Source organism: Symphodus melops (genome assembly GCF_947650265.1).
Source record: "Symphodus melops genome assembly, chromosome: 18".
NCBI lineage: Eukaryota > Metazoa > Chordata > Actinopteri > Labriformes > Labridae > Symphodus > Symphodus melops.
In genome coordinates, this window is record NC_136708.1 from 3,441,483 (window position 1) to 3,463,990 (window position 22,508).

Genomic DNA, 22,508 nt, shown 5'->3' on the forward strand with positions numbered 1-22,508 from the left:
AAGTAGAACAGAGCGGCAGACGCAGACTGTCGGGTCTTAAAGGAACAGCCCACACAAATGAATCAAAAACAAAAATTGGACGTCTCAGGTACCCAGATACAGCTGAGGTACATGTGCTTAAAAATCTGCACAAATAAAACCAAGCATCATAAATCCACCCTTAATTTAATGAACAGGGAGAGCTATACATGTACTGTAAGTAATACAGTCATTTATTTAAATTATCGGATGACTGCCAACAGACCGTCAATTAGAGTTTTCCACAGAATAACAGGGACTGCTGCATGGAGATAAATATCAGACAGATATAGATAGATATTTTTCAAACTGGAATTATTCTTTAAAAAATGGCGAGAAAGCAAAACATCAGGAAAATTAGCCCTAACCTAAGTTCACAGCAATCATTTACAGGAGGGACATAAAACCAGAGAAACGATCACTTTACTACCTACAACTTTCACTTTAACCTTTGACCTTGAATCTGATCACTTCTACCCTGTGTACATGTGACCTTTTATGACAATTCTTAAAGCCTTTCCCTCAATGTTGTTGCTTAAATAATATCAATTTAAGGTAAATGTACATTTTTTCTAAAAAGGTTATAAAGTGTATAAAACTATTCGAACTTAATCAGCTGATATTGACTTGATATTGATTCCTTTGAGGGCCCATACATCCATTACTTACAGTAGGTAACATGTAGCTGGAGATGATCTCAGACTTTTTGTCATTCACAGGGCTGACATTCAGTGACAGACAAGCAGCCACTCTCACATTCACACCTACTGGCAATTTAGAGTCAATATTTAACCTCGGGGAGAACATGCAGACTGCACACAGAGAGGCTCCTGTCAGACGGGAGAGGAACCTTCGGGCTGTGAGGCAACAGCACTAACCACTGCACCATCATGCGGCCCTTTATAAGGTCAACAACGACGTATCACTTCACACAAACACATCTTTGTGTCGCTCTTTACTGTAGATTCTTTTGACTTGCTCGGCCTCAATATTCTGACATAATACATCTGCTTAATGCGAGCCTGCATTGGAGATGGAATTAAAATTAAAACAAAAGGATAAGAGTAAAGCTCTCTCTGAGCCTTTCTTTTCTTTCCTTTCTTCTTTTTTGCTGTGACAGGAAAACATGAGAACCTACTGAGCCACCACGCCAAAACAAAACTCTGAAACCAACCAAGCACACGAAAGGCCACAAAAGGATCATAGATTTGAAAGTGACTTTCAGAGTGGTGAACTTCTGCTTTTACTTGAGGACTGTTTTTTTTCTAATCCTAGGAAGCCCATTTATGTGTTCTGAAATATAATATTAAAGCAGAATAATCTTCATTGTTCAAATTGACTTGAGAACCGTTATCAGGAGAACGACATCTGAAATGCCCTTGAAGGAGAGAACGCCCCGCGTATCGTTTAGACTGAGGTGATGGAATCCTACCTTGCAGCCTTCACAAGCACTGACGCCATAGTGGTATCCGGAGGACTTGTCCTGGCAGACGAAGCACGGCTTGTAGACTCTTGGAGGGGGCGGCGGCGACGGTGGGCTGGGGACGAGCTCCTCAGAACTGGTGCTCTGTGTTTCAATGGCTGCAGGGAAAGCAAACGAGAGGAAAAGATGAAAAGGCGTGTTTTCTGGAACTTAGAAAAACACGTTCACATTTTAGACAGGAAAGGAAAACATGAAGCTAAGCAGCTTAGGACAATTGTGTTCTCAGCTTGTAAAGGTTTCAAACACTGCTGGAAAAAATCCTGCTCGAAATGTCAAAGGAATAACACCATGCCATTGACATTTGATAATCCTCAGGTTCCCAAAGAAAACAGATTTTCCCTGAATTATTATTATTAGTACTTGTCCAATACTTTGGCTAATTTCCAGATTAGATTAGAAACCAGTGGCGTGCTAACAAGCTCAAAAATAACATCACAAAACCCATCTGCTAAGCTTTGGCAAGTTAGCATCACCAGTGAATTTGTGTTAGCACGCTATTACCTAACATTAGTCTCTTCACCTTGTATAAAGCTCTCTTATTATCCTCATGTTCACTTTTCATGTTGTCATACTGTAAAACAACCTATAGAGTAGCTTTGCATGATTTGGTGCTTAAAAGAGGCTTGAAGCTGTCTCGTGAAATTCTTGATTATCAACTATCGCGTGATTTGCAGAGGAAATACGTTTAGCGCCCTCTACAGGCTTACACTGGTATTACTCCAAGATACAGTTCCCTCATGATCTAAAACTTCACCCATGTCCAGTATTAACATCCTGCATTGAAGCACTACAGGTGAGTTTTAAAACGGTCAACTTTAAATTTCCATTCTTACAGGAGACAACATTTTACCCTTCATTTAAAAACACATCTCAAAGGACTACAAAAAACTACAAAGTTTCAAAGTCCCCAGCTTTAACATTTTGGTCATATATGTCCTGATGCGTGTATCTAATACTTGACTCTGTAAAGAGGTGAACACATAAAGTTGAATTCATCTTCTGAGAGCCTCTTTCTGCCACTGCAACATATACATATATATATACTTCATACGTGGCTGTGAGCGGAGAGTACCAGCAGCTCCTCCAGGCGGAGTGTGGTCATTTTAGCACACTCGACATATCAGAGTGAAAATGTGGCAGTCTTTAAATAAACACAGAAATCAAAGTGCTGCCCTGACATTGCCCACATCTATCTGCATAGAAAATGGAGATCAGTTTCTCCGGCATCTCTGCTGATTAGATTACTCTCTTCTGTACTTTGTCACGGTAAACTCAGTTACTGATGGTACGGGCCGAGCTCTTATAATTACTGGACCCTCGTCCCTCTGTGGAATTCCCTCGCGCTATAATCTAATCTTCCTCTTCATTCACCCTGGGTGACTTTTTGTGCATGTCGAATTTGCAGCTCTGCATCCGGCAACTTCCGTGGCTCGAGGGAAGACTTAACCTGTCTGCGGCACACGCGGGCCGTGAATGCGAGGGTAAAATGTTAGCGCCGTAATAAGGGATGAGAAAGTGAGATGACCACGAAGGTTAATTAGAAAGAGATGATTCTTAAATGTATCGATTCTCGCTCTTATCTGAGTTTGAAGAGCATCAAGGAGAAGTCTCTGCGACTCCTCAGGAAACAGCCAGAGCGTCGTCTGCTTAAAAAAGTTCTGCAGAATCTTTAAGTAGACTTGCATAAAGCTGACATAATGGTGCTGCGTTTGGATTAAAAAAAAAAAAAAAGTTTTCTGGTCTGAGTTTCAAGTGCTATGCATCTGAGAGTAAACAACTTCAGCAGGGGGAGTCAGCCGTGATATTTTTCTCCGTTCTGCAGTGCGACCTGGTTTCATTGATGGCGGCAGACAGACAGACGTTTGTTCTCATTGAAGTCGGGTCATCTCATTGCCTCAAATGCTCCAAATGGTTTCCCTCTGTTGCTGGCAGAGAGCAGTCAGAGCAGCTTGCACATAAAGCAGATGTATAGTGAGAGACAGTACTGGAGGGGAGCCAGACTTCTGACACACCAAGCTGTCTGATAGAGGAGAGGGGGGAAAAGTGCAGCTTTTTTACATTTCGGTGGATTCATGAACAAATCAAACAGATGTAATGCTCGGTTTCAGTTGGACTGGAGTGCTGGTAAACAAATTAACCAAAGTCTCTCGCCTTGTTTTGTCATGAAATCCAGGCACAAATTAAAAAACATAAGAAAAAAAACTAAAAAAGTTTATTTTTCTGTGCCTGGTTAAAGATTTGATATATTTTCATTTTCTAAATGACAAAAAAAAAGTGCAAGGTGAGATATTGATCCAATAGAAAGCTTCAGTCTGCAGCTGTGAATGCACTGGATCAAAATTGTTGGCCACTGACGATGCAAGGCAAGTTTATCAAAAGGAGCACCATTCATGCATCAAGCAAATGAACAGGCTGTGTGGAGTTTAAAACAAAACATGAAGTAGAAAGAAACATGGCATTCAGCGCAGATTAGAAAACAGGAGGTAGTCAAACACTCATGTAGGAGCAAGGCAAGCATGTCTTAACATTTCACATTTTAAATGTTTGACGACTATCTCTGTTAAAAAAAAAAATATATATATATATATATATATATATATATATATATATATATATGGGTGTGGCCTCCCTTTCTCTGTTCACAATGTGTCACCTGAAGAAGACCTCTGGCTTCTATTAAGCGAGATCAGGTCCAGGTTTAAAAATAATAGAGTCACCATTTAATATATATCTTTGTAATTTTGTTATAAAATACATTACATGTTCATTTTTAACCTTTTGCTTTAACATAAACACTATTCTTGAAATGAGTCACATTTTTATCTTGGCTTGGTTGGCACTGTACGAGAGTCTGCTCTCAGAAAGTGCTGTGCGTCTAAATGGATATTTATACATGAAAGGGTTAATTTTCTTCCTAAAAGCTCCATGTATCTCTTCCTGCCTTTTCTCTGTAGATTAAGCACACAATCACGTCACGCTTTGTCGTGTCTCAAACATGTAAGTGTAGAGCTAAGGCGGTGAAGGCGGTGTATGACTACTGAGGCACAGAAACAATGGACTGTATATTAGCAGTATGCAGGTGGTGCGGCACACTTTAACATACATCTAAAGGAAAAATACTGTTGCTGCTGATATTGTGCCGGAGCATTTGTGTCGGCTGGGTAGTCCCACACTGAGCAGACGCAGCGCCAACATGCAGCCTATTTGAAACTCATGGCTGCATCTGAGAGGCAGTGTGACCACCTGCAGACAGATGGGACGCATAAACCTGGATTCATTACACCCCTCAGAGTGTGTGTGTGTGTGTGTGTGTGTGTGTGTGTGTGTGTGTGTGTGTGTGTAGGGATAAGTGGAAGGGGTGGTCAACGGGTACCTGCGTGGTTCTGTATGGGGCCCTATCAGGTGCTGGGGAAGCTTTTTTCCATTTTCTGCGTGATTAAACTTTGAGGCGACTTCCCTGCATGTTAACATACACAGAAAGCTCCATTAGAGGAATAAAGACTGGTGACAGACAAGCGCGCACGGGCCAGACTGGCCTGAAGAGCAGGCAGGGAGAAATCTGTGGTTGAACCCTTAGCCTCTGGCTGAACCTGCTGCCGGGGTCAAACAGGAAAGCACACACTCCCTGTTGGAGGCTGCAGGCAGAAAAAGGGAAAAGACCAGCTCCTCTGATTGGCCCCCGAACAACGAGACTGAACCACCAGGAGCACACACACACACACACACACACACAGCCGATACTGGTTTCAGATCAGTCGGTCGGTGTCAGAGACGAGCTCAATGGAAGCAACATGTGAATTAGAGTTTGTTTTAGCTGATAACATTAAGACAAGATGTGATAATCTCATCAGGTCCTGATCCGATAAAGACGCCGATGGGACTTCATCACATTAACTTAATCATGAAGGATTACTGTAGACATTCCCCACAGTATCAATAGTCAACCAATAACACATTCTTCCTGGTGCAAATCTTATTCATAATATTGCTCAATCGTAGTGTTTGTATTCATCTCTGCGTCCTCCATCACCACTATGCATGAAGTGTTATTGAGAACTGCTCTTCAACAGATTCAACACATTTTACTTTGATTCAGGGCAACCCAAGTCTTATTTCCCGTGTTGATACTGAGTCTAATGTGACGACATCTCAGCACTGAAACTGGCTTGCGTTGAAAAATTGTATTGACAGCCAAAGCCATCAGTTCAAACTTGTAATAAAACGCTTTCTTTCACAGACGTTATTTAGCAGAGCGGCTTTACGCGACCTCTGAATCTAAATCTATACACTTTATATCTGTGATAAGGACTACACGTGTGTTGTTTTCTTGATATCTCAAACTGTCTTTTTCATTATCTCAGGGACAACAACGACTGATTTCACATGATGAGGCGTTCACTTCTCGAGAAAACAACTTCAATTAACTTGTTATCACGGGAAAGCAGTAAACAAAATTGTATGGATGCATGTCCTCTTTGGCCTTTTGTAACTTACTATGTCAAAAGAGAAAATGTTGTGATAATTAGTTGGGGGGGAAAAAAGCTGTTTGCAAACTCTGCCACATGCTCAGGACTGAGACAGAATGTCGTAAAAAGCGGTCATTACTGTAAATTGTCTCTGAAAAAAAGGAAAGGCAGACGTGCCAGAGTCGGTTTAAAGAAGCCGACACACTGACCCGGGTTCATCTCGTAACGAGGGAGCGTGCAGCAGGATGTGAGGTCACTTAATGTGGACACAATCTGCAGGGCTGCAGTGTCATCTCTCCACCTCCTCATATCCAGTTCCCCCAGTCTGAGAACCAGTGACATGTAAAACTCTGCCCACATGGTGCACACCACCAACAGATGGCAAAGAACCTGCAGCGAAGTCTGTCTCCGCACACAGGCCATTTAACACAACGGCGCCGCACTCCAAATGAGGACAAAGCTGCTTTTACTGCTGCAGATAAATGAAAGGAAAAGGTAAAATCTAAGGCTTAGTTTTCATTTAAATACAAAATCAATTGAAAGCAAGACCCCATTAATCTTAGGGATTGAATTAAAGCGGACAAATTATAACAGATCCCCTCAGAAGCAGGGACGAGGAGAAGAAAAGAGCAGAGAGAGGAAGAGGGGAGGGGGGGAGCGAGCAGGAGAGGCATTTCCTGAAGCTCCTCGGGGTATTTGTGTGTTTGGTTTGTGTTAAGGAGAAAGCTGTGGTGATTTGGGTGTGGAGTGGTGGGCATAGCCTGTGAGGATTAAAGGAATATTACTCCCAGTCTGTGGATTGAGCCCCCTCACCCACCTCCTCTACCTCGTCTTCCTCCTCCTGCTCTTAGCTGACGCTCCATCCAGTCTGGAAGTGTTTTTTTCTTCCTGCAGGTTTTCTTTGCAGGAGTGCATTGCTCACATACAACAGGCCCAGTCAGAGGAAATGGTCAAAGTTCATCCAAAGTACACCAAATTAGAAGCAGCTTTGCGCTGCTCTCTGGCGCGTTGTACGGAGAGGGATACTCAGAGGGGCTTCAAACACTCGTGGAGAAGAAAATAACAAAGAGGAAGAGTCATTTGACTTCTTGACTGGTTTCGGGGAAAGTGGAGGAGAGAGGTGAAGCTCTGCTTTTTATCAGGAAATGTACAACACAAATGACTCCAAACTTTCTAGATTTCCAGATCGTATATAAGTAGACAACTACGAGACCCTTCCCTTAACCCCCCTCCTTTGACCCCCTTTGTGACCCCTCTTTGACCCCGAGTGACGCGGCACAGAGGTCAAACTGCACATGGACGGGAAGCAGCGTTAGCGTTAGCGGCCACAGCGACGAACACAACAGGTGAAGTTTGCTTCAAAGCGTTGATAAAAAAGTGCAGGAGGAACTCAGAGCGCCATAAAAGCAGAAGAAAGGAGAGGGAGAGCTCAGGAAGGAGCGGGGAGAAATAAGGTAGTTGAAACGCAAGAGGTTTCTCTTTAATCCGCAGGAATTCATGGCCTTAAAAAGCACAGGCGCTTGCCCGGGATGATTTTTTATTCTTCTCCTGCCAGAAGTCGAACATGAAACTAGACTCTGGTGTCGGTTAGGAAACAGAGAGGTGAAGCTGGGAGACGGGAGACGGGTGTGGCAAAGTTCAGGAAACATTCAAATCAACGACCAAACTGTTCAGGCCGAGGGACACGTTACGAAACCAAGATACATAAAATAACTAATCATAATGAAATATCAGCCCATCTCAGGGGGAAGACGATGTCATTCACAGATGTTCAGCTACATTTTTAAGATCAACAGGAAAGTCTGCCTTATACAAGTTCATCTTTGATTTGAATGCTCATATTGTTCCATTTTAATCTACAAAATGCTTCATGCTAATTTATTCTTTGGCCTATGTGCTCTGTCTGTGTATCCCATATACAGTCCAACCTGTAGCTCCTCTCTCTCTCTCTCTCTCTCTCTCTCTCTCTCTGCATAAAGGCATAAAAGCAGTCTTCGGGCGCCAGTGGCCTGGACCCATTAACGGAGGCCATCGTCCTCCAGGCGGGCCTTTATTGGAGAGGACAGCTGAAGAGAGACAGGAAATGTTGGGAGGAGAGAGAAGAGGAGGACATGCAGCAATGTCCAAGGTCAGATTCAAGCCCACGTCCGCTGCCATGAGGACGTGGACATAACCACTAGGCCATTCCTGCAGATACAGATTTGTGAGGACACCTGTCAGAGAGTCCTGTCCAAACTTGTCCCTGCTTTTATCTTGACTCTACTGTGCGCCTGTCTCTCAGATGATTGATGGTCCAGTTCTTGGCTTCCTGTGTTTCAAAGACTTGAAACTGTTGCTTCGTAAAGAGCTGAATAGTTTGTCTGCAGCATCCTGACCTTTTTCAGGCTGCTCTGTCCTGAGTTTGCTTTCTGTCTCCTGCTCGCACTTCATCCAGAACAAACGTTTTAAAGCTGGAAGTCCAATCGAGTCCGAAAACATTTCTCTTTAAAATGTAGTCAAAATCAAGAGAGGAAAATGTATTTATTTTATTATAATAAAGAAAATATCAGTTTTTATTTACGACTGTTGTGATTTCATTTATGAATGTTTATTTACCATTATTGTGTTTTTATTTACGAATCTTATGTTTTTACTTATATTTTTTTTACTTGTGTTTCTATTGTTTTAATTGATAACTGTCGTGTTTATATTTGTTTTACTTATGACTGTTGTGTTTATATATATATATATTTGTGTGTGTGTGTGTGTTGTGTTTTCTGGAGATTGAGTGGATAGAGAGAAATCAGGAAAGGAGTCACAGGTCAGATTCGAGCCTGAGTCGCCCGCTTGGAGGACTTCAGCCTCCCTACACACTGCAATGCCTTAAAGCCTTATTTTATGTCCTTGTTATTAGAAGGGTGCTTCACTAACTCAAAGAAATTGTGTTTTATTCTAATGAGGGCAGACAATAAATCAGGGACAATAAAACAGCGACTCCACCCTCATGAGAAAGTTCTGCACTGTAGCCAGCTTCTAAAGGATTTCATTGAGTCAAGCATATTTTCAAACATGTCAGGGAGGGTTGTGTGCGCAGCGCTGGATCCCACAGCACTCGAAGTATTTATGATTTCTTAAAGTGGCAGACACACAGTATCAGTGTGACCCTGTTGGGACCCTAACACTGCACTAATCATGTCCATTAAACATGGCTGGCATCAGAGAGACCCCCCCTACTCCCTTTCATTCGACTGTCTTACATGGCTTTTTATTTCTCCCCGTTCGCCTTTCATTTCACACGCCCACTAAATTAGCTCGCTGTGCAAGCTGTGCTAATGGCCTTTCATGTCCATATCAGAGGCACTGCAGCCTTCAAGACAAAAAGTGCCCCAATTATCCCATCAACACACATCAGCTGTGTACGAATCACCCTGTCACATCACACCGTTCCTTTTTGAGTCCAAATAACACACAATCACATTTACACGTGTTTGTAATGATGGCTTCTGGATTTGTTTGGATGCTTTTAAATTCATTTCATTCTTTCCAGGCGATCATGTGCGGCTCTACCTCCTCCTCGGCTCTCTGATCATTCCTAATTAACATCCAAACTGGAAGAGGAAGTGCATTAATGGTCGGCTCGTTGTCAATGCGCCTAATTAACACCCAGGAGGTTTCCATTATCCCGAACAAATAAATTAATAAAGCAACACTTCAGTGACCCTGGGAGAGGCTTTCTCCAAATCAAAGTCTTATTCACGCAGCGCCTATTCAAACAGGACGAGGGCAGGGGTGTCCTGTCTGACGGCACAAAGGCCAGCATGCAGCTTTAGGGGGTCGAGGACGAATTCAGCGTGAGAAAATTGGGGGAAAATCAGAGGAATATTTTTGATAACTGCTTAATGAGAATGAAGTCAAAGGGTTAATGAGGTGAATAAAAACATCATCCGTGTGGCTCAAGGCCGGGACGGTCAGAGGTGTGGCTGCAGAAAACCACAACACTTAAGACCAGGGTGTATTATACCGAGTCCTGATCAACAACAAATGCTGAAAATCCCCCAAATGAGAAGTATAAACAGAACAGAACCGAACAGGAATCCTCCATGAAAACGAAAAAGTCAAATTTCACAATTTCTAATATTTTGAATCAAATTACGGGTTAAATAAATGGTGGTTTCAGAGGCAGCCCTACTTCTTTATAACATATTTAAAAAAAAAAAAAAAAGAAAGCACCTTATAGTCTACAGAAGCATCTGTCTCTTTAAAAGACAAAAGGACTTTTAAATACACTGGAGCGTCTTTTAGTTCATCTAAGTTAATGTCTTATATTTATCTATATTTAAATTCTAACTCCATGAAGATTTGTTGTTGTTGTTGCTTGCACATGAAAAGCTATATTTTATCCTTTATATTTTGTATTTTAATTTTTCTTAATCTTTTTATACTCATTCTGTTTGCACCGTGATAACAATAAAGATAACTCTGAAATAAAATAAAATGCTTTAATTTATTCCCTGTGCACAGCTAACATTATTTTAAATTCTCATTTTTATTGAATTCTGTGGCAATGTTAATTGACATTTTCTTCAGCGATAATGAGAGCGGCTGCCAACATGGAGCTCATCCCACAAGTTCAAAATCAAAGATGGTGGGCGTATTAGGGGCTGAGGTAGATCTTTGTTTATGGAGGTTACGTGTCCGTCCAGCTCTTTGATTTTTGACAGACAGACCGACATCCGTAAAACCTTTAGTTAAAAACAAACGATAACAATTTGGAGACTGTTTAATTTTGTTTTCAGGCCAAATTGTTCTCGGGCGGGGGGAGCGGGCAGGGAGGGACGTGATCTTGACCTCAGTATTGTTTAAATGTTGGTCACGGTCCTTTTTCAAAGAACGGCCGGACACTGAAAGCAGCTTAAACTGAAGTGGTCAGAGGTCATTTAGAGAAAAAAAAAATCTATAATCAGCTGTTTTTATAATTTTCAAAATGAAATCAACTGATTTTATTTCTAAAAGAGAAAAATTAGCCTCTAAATATAAAATGTCTCAGTCTGCTAAGACATACGTCATAATGATTAAATCTTTTATAATAACTCAAGCTGTTCCTTTAAAGAGTTGACATTAAAGAGATAATTAACAAGTGTGTCTTTCAGTTTTGTTTCTGTGTGATACTAAATTGGTAATCTAAGTTATAGGAGCAATAAATAACATTATAGAAAACGTGGAATAGATTTAGACTCCATTTAAGTTAATTACAGGAAAACTTCAAAAAAGATTCAGAAATTACACAACTTTTTCTTTTTTACATTTTATGAGTAATGAATAGGGAGTAGAATACACAGTTTCGTGTGAAGAATTTAAAACCAGAGGAGAAAAAACATTTAAAGTCAGGTAAATTAAAGGAAACATTTCCTGAGTAGACGAAGAAGAGGAAAGGGACCTCGGTATTCCTTTAAATATTGATACAGCGATATCAGAGCGCCTCGGCTTCCATCAAAGAGGAGGAAATGGATAATATAATACATTAATACAATTTGTATAATCGATCAGTTTGTTTTCTTTTCACAGGAATCTTTTTTTTCCACTCTGTCAGATTGTATGAATTTTTTGTTTTGTTTTTTACATTTAGATAATAAAACAAAGAAAAACTTTGAGAGCAATAAATCACTTTTTCATGTCTTTGTTGTGTTTTTGAGCATTTTAAGCATCCGCATTTATGTTCATACAGAAATAACTTATTGTTTCTGCTGATTTGTGATTCTGGAGTGATTAGTTTGAAATATTACATGGATTGGTTGACATCTTAAAGGCAGTTGTTTTCATTTAACAACAGTTTGAATAACAATTAAAGCTGACATACATCTCCTGCTCCTATCAGCTCCTGAAACACAGAAAATGTTTGACTCTTTGGAGTAAGTTAGGTTTTGGACTCATTGCTTAGCTTTGCTTTCACTTTTCACTTTGATCACCAAGTTTTCACTTCTATGACACATTTTTAAGACACAGAACCTGAATGAATTGTCTTGTTTCTTCCCATTTTCTTTCATCTCTTAAATGTTGCGTTCAGGGACCTATTATGAGCCTGACCTGCAGAGTCACTGAGTGTCATGCATGCAGCTCAGGTGAAAGGTGTTAGCTGTCACTTTCCCCTGTGATGATAAGGAGAGCCTCTCATGTCCCGAGTGCCCTTTAGCAAACTCTTCCTGAGGAATGACAGCTTCAGGCAGCTCGTTATCACATGGAGGAGGATAAATCACGGAGCAGCAGCGGGAGACAGAGAAAAACAAACAGTGACAAGTGGCTCAGGAGCTGCACGATGATGACGTATACTTAATTCCATACATGTTTAAAAAAATAAGTTTTATGAGGAGGTTCTTGCAGGAATATCTTCTATTTAACGCCATGTCATAACTTGTCATTAAGTTATTAGCTTTATTGGATTATTCATTTTGCCATGGAGGGGAGGACAGAGCTCAAATCATTCTCGGAATGCAGCTGCAGCTCTGAAAACATCCTTAATCATTGGGACAAAAACTAAGCAGCAGTTCATCTATCTTGCTGAACGCACGAGGTTGACATGTTCCGATAGGCGCGCGCTAATCTTGTTGAAAAGCTCGCGGGGTCATTTGTCTAAATGAGTGTCAGGGAGCGCATGCAGGTCGCGGCTCGCCAGGCCGGCCCTCCTGTCATGTGCGGCCCGGGAGGAGGCGGCTGGACGCGGCAGCCTTGTGTTTATTCTGTGCATTCCTGCAGCTCAGAGCACAACTGATCCGAAAGCAGCCATACATCAGCATGTCCCGGCTGCTTCCACTGCTCAGGATTTATGAGGGTGCGAGAGAAAAAATACGTTTGGGAGAGAGTTCTACTGAGTCTTACATACACAATAAACTTGTTTTAAGTAAAGCACCAGATTTAAATTACACTCCATCATGTCAGTGAGCTACTTAAAAAATATTTCCTGTGATTATCCCTCCTGATATTTCATGACGCATTCATGCGCTCTGATTTTCCAAGAACTTCCCTTTTAAATCTCAGAGGAAACTTTCCTAATTTGAGGGATACAAATGATCATTATCAGATAATCGCTTGTGCAATAATTATGAGAAGTGGAGGCCCTTTATGGCAACTTGTTGTGAATCATTCTGCTCCAGTCATTCAGCATTCAGACTGAAGCAACAACAACAGCAACAACAACAACAAACATGATGAGAAGTTGGACCTACAGTGTGCGCTCCGCCGGTGCTGCCACTCTCTGTGCGCCAGTCCGCTGATGCAGGCTTTCAGAGCCTTCTCCTGCAGCATGCACGAGGACGGGCTGGACGTGTAGAAATCCAGCATCTGTCCGGGACTCACGGCCAGCACGTCCATGCAGTCAAACATGATGACGGCGCGTCGTTCCGCTAGTCTTGTGCGTTATGGATAAAAATCGGCGGCATAAGCGCACACAACTCCATCAAACTCCACTGTTTCCCCCCTCCTCCCCTTCTTCCTCCTCTGCCTCCTCCTCCTCCTCTTCTTCTTCTTTTTCTTCTTCTTGCCAAGGCAGATTTCGCTCCTCTTCTTCTCCTTCGTCCCGCACCGGAATCATGAATTAATTGGGAACAAAATGCTCCTCCAAACGCTTATTGTCCATTTTATTCTCGCAGCGTGTCCACTCAGCGCGTCCCCGCGGATATTGTACGGGATTCCTCCATATTCACAACAAAAATATCCCGACGTGCTTTCGGTGAGTCAGCCCGTCCCGGTTACCGACAGCAGAGACCGCAGCGCTGAAGCAGCCTGAACCGGAGAATCTTTCTTCTTTTCTCGAATCAAAAATAACACGAACAGCGTTTAGAAGCGCACGTTCTCCTCTCCGATGACGAATGGCCTCTCCGTCCCCCCGTGCAGCTCATTTCCAACTAGTTTTGCCACAGAGAATGAAAGATTGAATTGCCTAATATATGCGAGTGAACTTTGTATGAACCCTTTCGAGGCTGCTGACCTTCAAATGACCCAGGCGGGCTGACATCACTGCAGCTCCGCAGCGCGGAACAAGGCGGAGAGAAGAAACGCAGGACAGGGAAAGAAAATCAAGATATTTTCATTTTTAATACCAGAAAATATATAAACGATGACATTTGAAACGAGTTTATTTCATTTGGAGCTGAAGGGTTGAAACTGCGCGCGCTCTGAGGGATGTTTGTCTTTACGCACAGAGACAGTAAACGCTCCATTCCTCCACAGATTAATGAGCGTGTAAAGCAGCATGGAGCTGATTTATGTATTTATGAAAGAGCGATACTTGACTTACAGTACAGACAGAAAGACAAGTCTGTGTCTTATCTCTTTTAGCAGATTGTTTGTTGACAAACCGAGGCAATGATTGATGGCTCACATGTCTTTATCTGCTCTGTGTGATCAATCATCGGTACAGAAGTTTCTCCTTAAAGGATTTATGAATGTTTACTGGTTATAACTTCTTATTTTGACATATATTTATTTATATTTCTTATTTAGCTTTCTGTTTCGAGTGTTTTGTAAATATAAATAAATAACGACAAAAAACTTGATAAACATGGATACTGAAAATAAAGATTTACAACGAAGTTGTTCAGCTTTTTCTTTTTTTGGGGGGGGGGGGTGCTTGACTTTCTTTTCAAATCCCTGCTTTGTTTTGAATGTCAAAACAGCAACTAAAGGAAAAACAGATGTGTTGAAATCACATGAAACAAGTCATAAGAAATATGTTTCCCGTTTGTTTCCTGCAGTTTATGTTCGCAGACCTTTATTTCCTATATCTAACTTTCACTAACTTTAAGCTTTCATAGCATCACCTGCGCTCTGTCTCTGATTAGTTCAATGAATGATTTAAAGAAACAAACTGGCCCGAGCTGAAGATCAATCAGGAAGCATTCGAGGATTTCAGACAGTATTTGTGTTTTAAGCTGTACTTATACTGGAGCAGAGACTGATATTCATGTGGTGTATACAGGGACATGATGTAGCTATTATATAGTCTCTACTCCCGGTTTGGTTCTGTGTGTGTTTGTTTTTTTAAAATAATTAGGTCATTCTGATTGGTTACGACTCCGTAGTTGCACAATGATTTGGTCCCTGGTTTGTTTGTAAAAAAAAAACAAGACTGAGCCAGGAGCGTTTGTGTAACGATCAATGTCAGTCACACGTTTTCTACATCTGACTCAGTGCTACTTTTTCTCTTTGAATTGTGAGTGTTCAGTAAAATATGTCTTTAGAGACAGTTATTTATGTTGTGAATCTAATTTGAAACCTATGAAAAAAACTCAAACACACACAAACATGTTGTTAGTTAAGGTCATATGTAACTATGAACGAGTCCTTCAGGTCAAAACTAAAGAAAAGCTCATTAAGTCATTGATCACTGTGTTTATATAACAACATGATCTCAGTGATGATGTAAGCCGCGTTTGATTGACAACATAGCAGATAAAAAAAAAAAAAAGACACAAAATGTGATGTTTCACGTCGGATTAAACGCATCAGTAACAAAACTTTATGAAACTCTGACGAAGGCTGCAGCTTCATGTTGACACTTCCACTTAAGATGAAGACTTGATAGAGTGTCTGCTACTTTAACTGAAAGTTAAAATTACCCGGCGTGTGTGTTAGAGAAAGGAGCAGGTGCTTCTGACGGTTGGTATGATCAAACTGAGTAAAGCACGACAACACTTTACAAAGTGAAGACAAACCGTGCACGGGAGAGTCCAGGGTGCAATAAGGAGACAATAAGTTGCATAACGTTACGCTGCAGCGCCAGCAGCTGACCTGGAGGAACAATCTGTTTTCTCTAAACGCCCTTCAATCCTAAACAAACCAAAAAAAAGGATAGTAGATGGAACCATGTTGCAGGGTAAATTCTGTGTTGTGAAGTTGAAAGATCAGGTGATACATTTTGGGTCTCAAATTACATAAAGGTGCAAAATGTTTAGGAATCGCTCCACCATGAAGGCAGATAGATATCTTTCATGGTAAATGCACCAGCGGCAGAAGTTTCTCAATGTGTCAGGACTTGGGTTGTGAACCGAAGGGTTGCCAAGGTTAAGTCTTGTGAAGTATGAAATGGTTGCTGGAGAGGTGTAAATCCACGTCACTGCCCTTGGGCAAAAGCAAGAATCTCCAACAGCCCTCACTGTGTCTCTGACACCAACAATACATCCAGTATAAGATGCTTGTGTGTATTTCAGCCCTCTGTTTGTCCCTCATTATCTCAAGATAAATAAAGTGTCTATATGGAGAAAGAAAAATATCTTTTACAGTGTAGTGTTTAAAAATCAGACAGATGAAGGAGGTAATTCAACCTTGCAGAACATGGCTGTTCTTCCTCTGCTACGATCACGTTGGTTCAGATCCAACACAATGTGGTTGCAAGCAAAACAGCTAAAGCTTGGACTACTACATAAAGGGTCGCGTTACACAGTTCGAGGTATTAGAAAAAACTTAGAGACAAATGAAATGCACTGATTTGAGTTTGTTCATTGAACTTTGTGGAATTTATGTTTTTGGTATTTTTCTAATCTGTATTAGACAGAAAATTAAATGCATGTCGACCTCGTCATATTTTTCTCTTCTTTTGGTGTCCCGACATTAAAAATCAGGACATGACCTGAATGATTCCTTTAGAGTTAAATAAAAGTTGAATGGTTACACTAACATCCTGTTACATTCACAAACATGTCTACATTTTATTTTCATTATTTCACAATTCACATGTGTAATCTACTCCAGAGCTGTAGACGATAGGTGAGCTAGAAGGATTTAAACACTCCTTTAAAGGAGCGCCATGGCCTAGCGGTTACTTTGTGTGTCCCATGTACAGAGGCTATAGACCCCGTCGCAGCTGCCCTGGGGTGGAGTTGAACCTCGGCCCTTTGCTGCATGTCACCCCCCACTCCCTCCTCCCAGTGTTTCCTGTTTCTCTTCAGCTGTACTATTTAATAAAGGCAAAAAGACGACAACATTGTAATATTACAACAGTGATAATAAAGCTTGTATGTGAAGGTTTTCATGCAGCTGTAACATCTTAAGTGTGAAACTTGGCTGCTCCACTCGCTGATACAGCAGGACAGAGTGATGATAGAGTTGTGAAAGCTCTTGGCTGTTTCTGCTGTTTCTGCTGCACACCGGTGTTGCAACAGCGGGAGTTTCTAATGACTCATTATTTTTGAGCTTCAACTCCATGAACTGAAAGTCACATCGAGTCCTGTCCATTATATCAGTTACTCCTTTTGTTTGTTTGTAATCGAGGCTGATTCACTTACAGTAAGGTGCATTAATCAAAGATTACATCAGTTATATATAAAGTGAAGTCTTTGACCAGCTGCTCTAAACAAGGATTCCTCCTACACACACTGCACTTCATAATTATGGCATCATGTTGTCATAATGCTAACAATAATGAAGTAATAGGGGATTTAAGCTTCTTAACTTATGAATGCAGGTGAAATGTTTCGAGCAGCTGACTGATGGTTTAACTGTCATTTAAGTAAAGTCCATTAGGTTTGATTAAAAGACACTTTATGAAAGAATGAAAAGACGGCTGTGGCTCAGTTGGTAGAGTCGTCGCCCCTCAATCGGAAGGTTGAGGGTTCGATCCCCAGCTCCTGCGAGCAACATGTCCGATGTGTCCTTGGGCAAGACACTTAACCCCAAATTGCTCCCCCTGCTGCGTCTGGGGCGTATGAATGTGGCGTGAATGTATAGATACTGGATGGGCCACATATCCAGCCCATCAGTGTGAATGGGTGTGAATGGGTAGGTGTGATGGGTAGGTGTAAAAGCGCTTTGAGTAGTCGGAAGACTAGAAAAGCGCTATACAAGCTTAAGTCCATTTACCATTTACTAAACCTAAACTCTGCTAAACCTTTTGTTCTGAATTCACAGAATCTCTCTTTGTTTAAAGATGGATTTAGTTTTTAGTTAAAGGTCATATATTATTAAAATACACTTCACCATGTTTAACACTAACATGTGTGCCGAGTCAGTCTACAACCACCCAATGATGATTAAAGTCCATCCTCTCCGTCTTTTGTCTGCTCCACTTTGCAGAAAATGTGCGCTCAAACAGGCCGTTTGGAGATTTTCCCTTCATGACATCACAAAGGGCAGTAACCCCTCCCCTGCCGTCTCAAATCCAACCTTCAGTCCAAATATGGTATTTTCAAGCACCAAAATTAGGCTAGTGACTGCCAACATGCCATATTTAAAGCTGATGAAGCTTCAACTTGTTCATAATCTCAGTTTAGAAAATTATGCTATCTGTGCTCATTAGCACCAACAAAAGCCAAATGGCTCGCATTGATTTTTATTGTTTAATGGCACAACCCAATACACAATATGTCAGCTGTTGAAGACGACAAGTGAGATGATGTATTGACTTTAAAGCCGTTTCTGTGCCGGTTCAGCCTGATGATCTTTGATGATCTCAACCTTGGGCCGCCGGTAGTGTAGTGGTTAGTGGTCGTGTGTGAGCCCCATATAGGCTGCAGTCCTCCAGGCAGGAAACCCAGATTCGAATCTGACCTGTGGCTCCACTCTCTCTTTCAACCGGTTCACCGTCCACCACGTCCACACAGTGAAGTCAGGCAGACTTGAGGGCCAGTCTGTCCACAATCTTCTTGAGTAAAAGGCGAATGAAAGATGTATGGAAAACTTTTAGAGACAGTAAGGGACTCATGTCAGTATAGTGTTCGTATACAGCAGTCACAGCTGGGCAGTATGCTCAGAGCCGGATGCACATACTCCCGTGATCGTGTTTGACGGGGTACAGACGGCAGTTTGAGAGTGAGAGGCGGCCTGAGCGCGGCACGGCACACTGATCCCCACGGAGCTCATGAATATTGCAGCGAGTCTACAGCAGAGCTGAAACAGGAACCCCAGGACCCCCCCGTCCCTCCCCCTAACACACACCAGCTGACCCCCTACAGTTCAGCTGGTGTAACAGTAACCCCTGTACTCTCTTAACACACACACACACACACACACACACACACACACACACACACACGCATCCAACAACCCCGGTCAGCGCAGGTAATGAATACACCTGAAAATCCACCTGTAATTAGAAGGTGATAATGAACCCATCCATCAAGATAAGCCGCTTTTTGGCATCAGTGCTCTGCAGCTCATGGTCGCTGCTGCCAAAACTCACCAGGCTGTGACAATACACAGCGTAGCTGATCATTTAATAAGGCCGGGTAAAGCCTGACAGCGTCGAGGACGACACACATGCAGCGGCTGCTATTTTCATTCTGTAGGTTGCTGAGCTGCAAAATGAGCTGAAAGTGGATAACTTCACCAAAATCTGCAGCTTGGCGTACATTTGAAATTCCATTCCTTCTTCAGTAGAATCCTTTTATTTCATTTTATATTTATGAGCCGAGCTGAATTTGGTGCTCACAATTCCTCTGTGGGTCAAACAACGTTCAAACAGCTATATTTAGTTACACTTGCACTTAGCCTATTGGTAATTTAATTGAAGCTGCATGGCAGAAAGAAATATATTTTCCACTTGGGTTGTGTATCAGCCCTTTGTGTTGCAACATGATACAAAGAGGGAAATTGAAGATTAGGATTAATTTCCCTCCACATCATTAGTATTAAATCTTCCTATACACACAGTAAGGGAGAATTTATGGATTTAAATACCTTTGCATTACAAAAATAGTTTATCTTGTTAAAGGTGTATTGCCAGGGGATATTTTTTTGCAGATTTGAAGGGTTTTCGAATGTTTATTTTCCATTCATATAGAGCATATGCAGAGGTGTGAGCAGGCAGAGGATTAACAGCTTGTTCCTATCAGGTTGGATTAAAACATCGATTCATATTGTCACTACAAGCAGCTCCTTTATGCAGCAACAAAATCAAAACTCGTCAACAACAAAAATGAGGAACTCCTCTGCCATAGGTGGAGGGCTTGTTATGAGCTGCGGTGCAATATTAACCCCTAAAACTGTCAGGAAAAGGCGTTGTTTTATTCTGGTCTGGCTCCATCGTTCAAAGAGCTTCTATGGAGGCTGACTGAACAAAGCTGCAGCCAGAACAAGGCGGTGAGTCTGAAAAGGCTCAAAAACACCGGGATGCTTTATACTAAAAAAAAACAAAAAAAACACAAACCAAACAAACCCAAAAGGATGAAAAAGATGCATCCTACCCTCCCTGCATTTTGTTTTTCATGAAATATATACAGCATCTGTTGTCGCAGAACTAAACATATCCTCAGTTTGACAAACAAAAGTCCTCAGTAAGTTAGTGAAATTAGCACGTTTTTTTAAAAGCTACGCGTCATCTGCATCAGAGAAAGAAAAGTCAGCGCTCCCATCAGGTAAAGCGAACGGGAACGATACACAAAATCAGGAAGTAGTGTGACATTGCGATATGAGGACAGTGAGAATGTGCGGTTCACGTGTGCAGGGTGTGTATGGGAGGCTTCACGGCTAACTGTGACGAAGTTTGCTGAAAATACAGTATGACCTGAACTTTCAGAAAAAACCTTTGCAGTCATGAAAAAGGGCAGAAACCAGATCAGACGGGGACATGATCTCACAAGAGTGTTGTTGTCTAATCCAAGAACGCCCTGGAGGTAAAAGTACCCTCTGTTGACACTTTACAGCACATACGTTGCATAATCTGCGACCTCTTTAGTATTTAAAGTGTGAAAGGAAAAGTGGCATCTCCAAAACTCTCGATAGAAATTTGCATGCTTTAAAAAACTGACCGGTGGAGCTAAAACCCCTGATTTGAGTGTTTATGCCAGATTGTCGATTGCTTGTTTCAGCATGGAAGAGAAAAGTAGTTAAATGTTAGACAGCTTTAAGAATGGTGAGCTCTTCAACTTTCTCCAAGTCTCTCTCGTTGACTCACCCGGCACCGTACGCGAGGCACTGCACGTTCATGTGTTTGCTGGTATCAGCTTTGAACTTTGAAGTTTTGTATCTGCACTGTCCCTGCCTCTGATTGTAGTATCAGTTGCATCACCTGCTTGTGTTTCATGCACATTGGCCGCAGTCTGCGTGTAAACCGGAAAAAAAAGAAAGAAAAAGAAAAAGGATGCAGCCCAATAACTTTCATGCAATCCTATCTCCTGAAGATTTAGCTTTAATATTGCATTTCAAAAGACAACTGCATGCAAGAGAGACTGAACTTCTTCAGTTTGTTTTCATGCCAAAGACCATCTCACTTCTCAAGTTGCAGGTCATCAGCCTGATCCAGATCCGGGGTGAGCACTCACCCCCACCGAGGGAAGTTCATCCTGGCTCTGCTTCCCCTGCTGCCCTTTTCCAGAGATCTCTCTCCATGTTTTCCTATTTTCTCCTGCGTTCTCTTTGCCTTTTTATTCATGTTTAATGCTTGCACCAGGAATAGTTGCATTTGGTTGCACGGGCCATCAGGAGCAATGTGGTAGGAATAGTATCAGTGTGTTGTGAGGACCATGGGGTAGAGTAGGCAAAATAAAGAAGTGCTAGCATGGAGAGGTGGCTCTGGGATCAGACAAACCACCTATGCAGGGAGGTTCCCTTCATACCTACCCGACTACATGTAGGGTTGGTAGCGGCGTCATGACAAACTGGCTACCTCGCATACACAGAGCCTGGCTCTGTTGAAGGTGGCTGATGCATGGCAAAGGAGGTCTTGGATGATCGTCCTTCGTAGCGAAATGCTCGCTACATTAGAAGCCTGAAAAGTTGACCATCGCTTCATGAGGTTCTGTCTTTTCTAGTTCACAATCGATAGCATTCAATTCTGGAGTCACATTCAGATAGGACACAGTGACAGAAGCCATCCCATGAGTCCCTCCTTTTTGGTGCTGGAGAGCGAGGGCTCCTATTGGTTGTTGACTACGTTCACCTCATCCAACTTCACTATTTGTTTGAGTCTGACTAACACGTCCAAAGAGTTGAACCATGTGGAGCATGCTTTGTCTTCTGCTACAGTTAAAGTAGTTCAAATTGTCAGCACACTGCTCTGTGAGCTCTTTCCACTGATTGTGTGTCAGTGTTTGGTTAAGTCTGCTTCTGATAACAACACAGGAAGTCAGCTGTGCTCCTGTGGTTCACCCGCTCCCCGTGACCTCCTGACCCCGAGATCAGCTCTCGGTGTCCCCTTCCTTCTCGCTCAGCACACCGCTCAGAGACAATACTACATTTCAACAATAATAAAACACACACTCAATGCTTCCACTGGATCTGTTATTGACAGCTGTTTCCCCTCATCGACTTCATTATTGTCAAACGCCGTAAACTCTGACTGACCGAAGCACGCTACAGCTCTTTGGGTTAAAAGGTGGTTTTTGTAAATCTCTTTTCTCAAACACTAATTCTGTTCATAGTGTCAGAACAAGAATCCTGACGAACACAATGTTGGCTCATGATAGATGCACATCTCGATCTGGAGGGCTGCAGTACATGCAGCGTGTAGACTAGGCAGAAATGATGCAAGATGCTGTACAGTCTTGATGTTGATGCATCATATGTGTCTTCATAAATAGATCAAATACAGTATTGTTGGAAGCACTCTTCCTTGATCACTATAGAGAGCATGTTCA

The 22,508-nt window shown here is 41.9% G+C and overlaps 1 protein-coding gene across 4 annotated transcripts in view; it reads right to left on the reverse strand.

The window, feature by feature from the left end:
* LOC306839700 (retinoic acid receptor beta-like) overlaps positions 1-22,508 on the reverse strand; it is a 163,630-nt gene that overhangs the window by 53,317 nt on the left and 87,805 nt on the right. For 3 of the 4 annotated variants that reach the window (XM_079368538.1, XM_079368537.1, XM_079368536.1), the window contains exon 3: positions 1,451-1,599. In XM_079368538.1, coding sequence (XP_079224664.1) covers positions 1,451-1,599 — 149 coding nt within the window. Of the gene's footprint in view, positions 1-1,450; positions 1,600-13,166; positions 14,387-22,508 lie in introns of those variants that run through there. The other variant, XM_079368539.1, reaches the window with a different exon arrangement.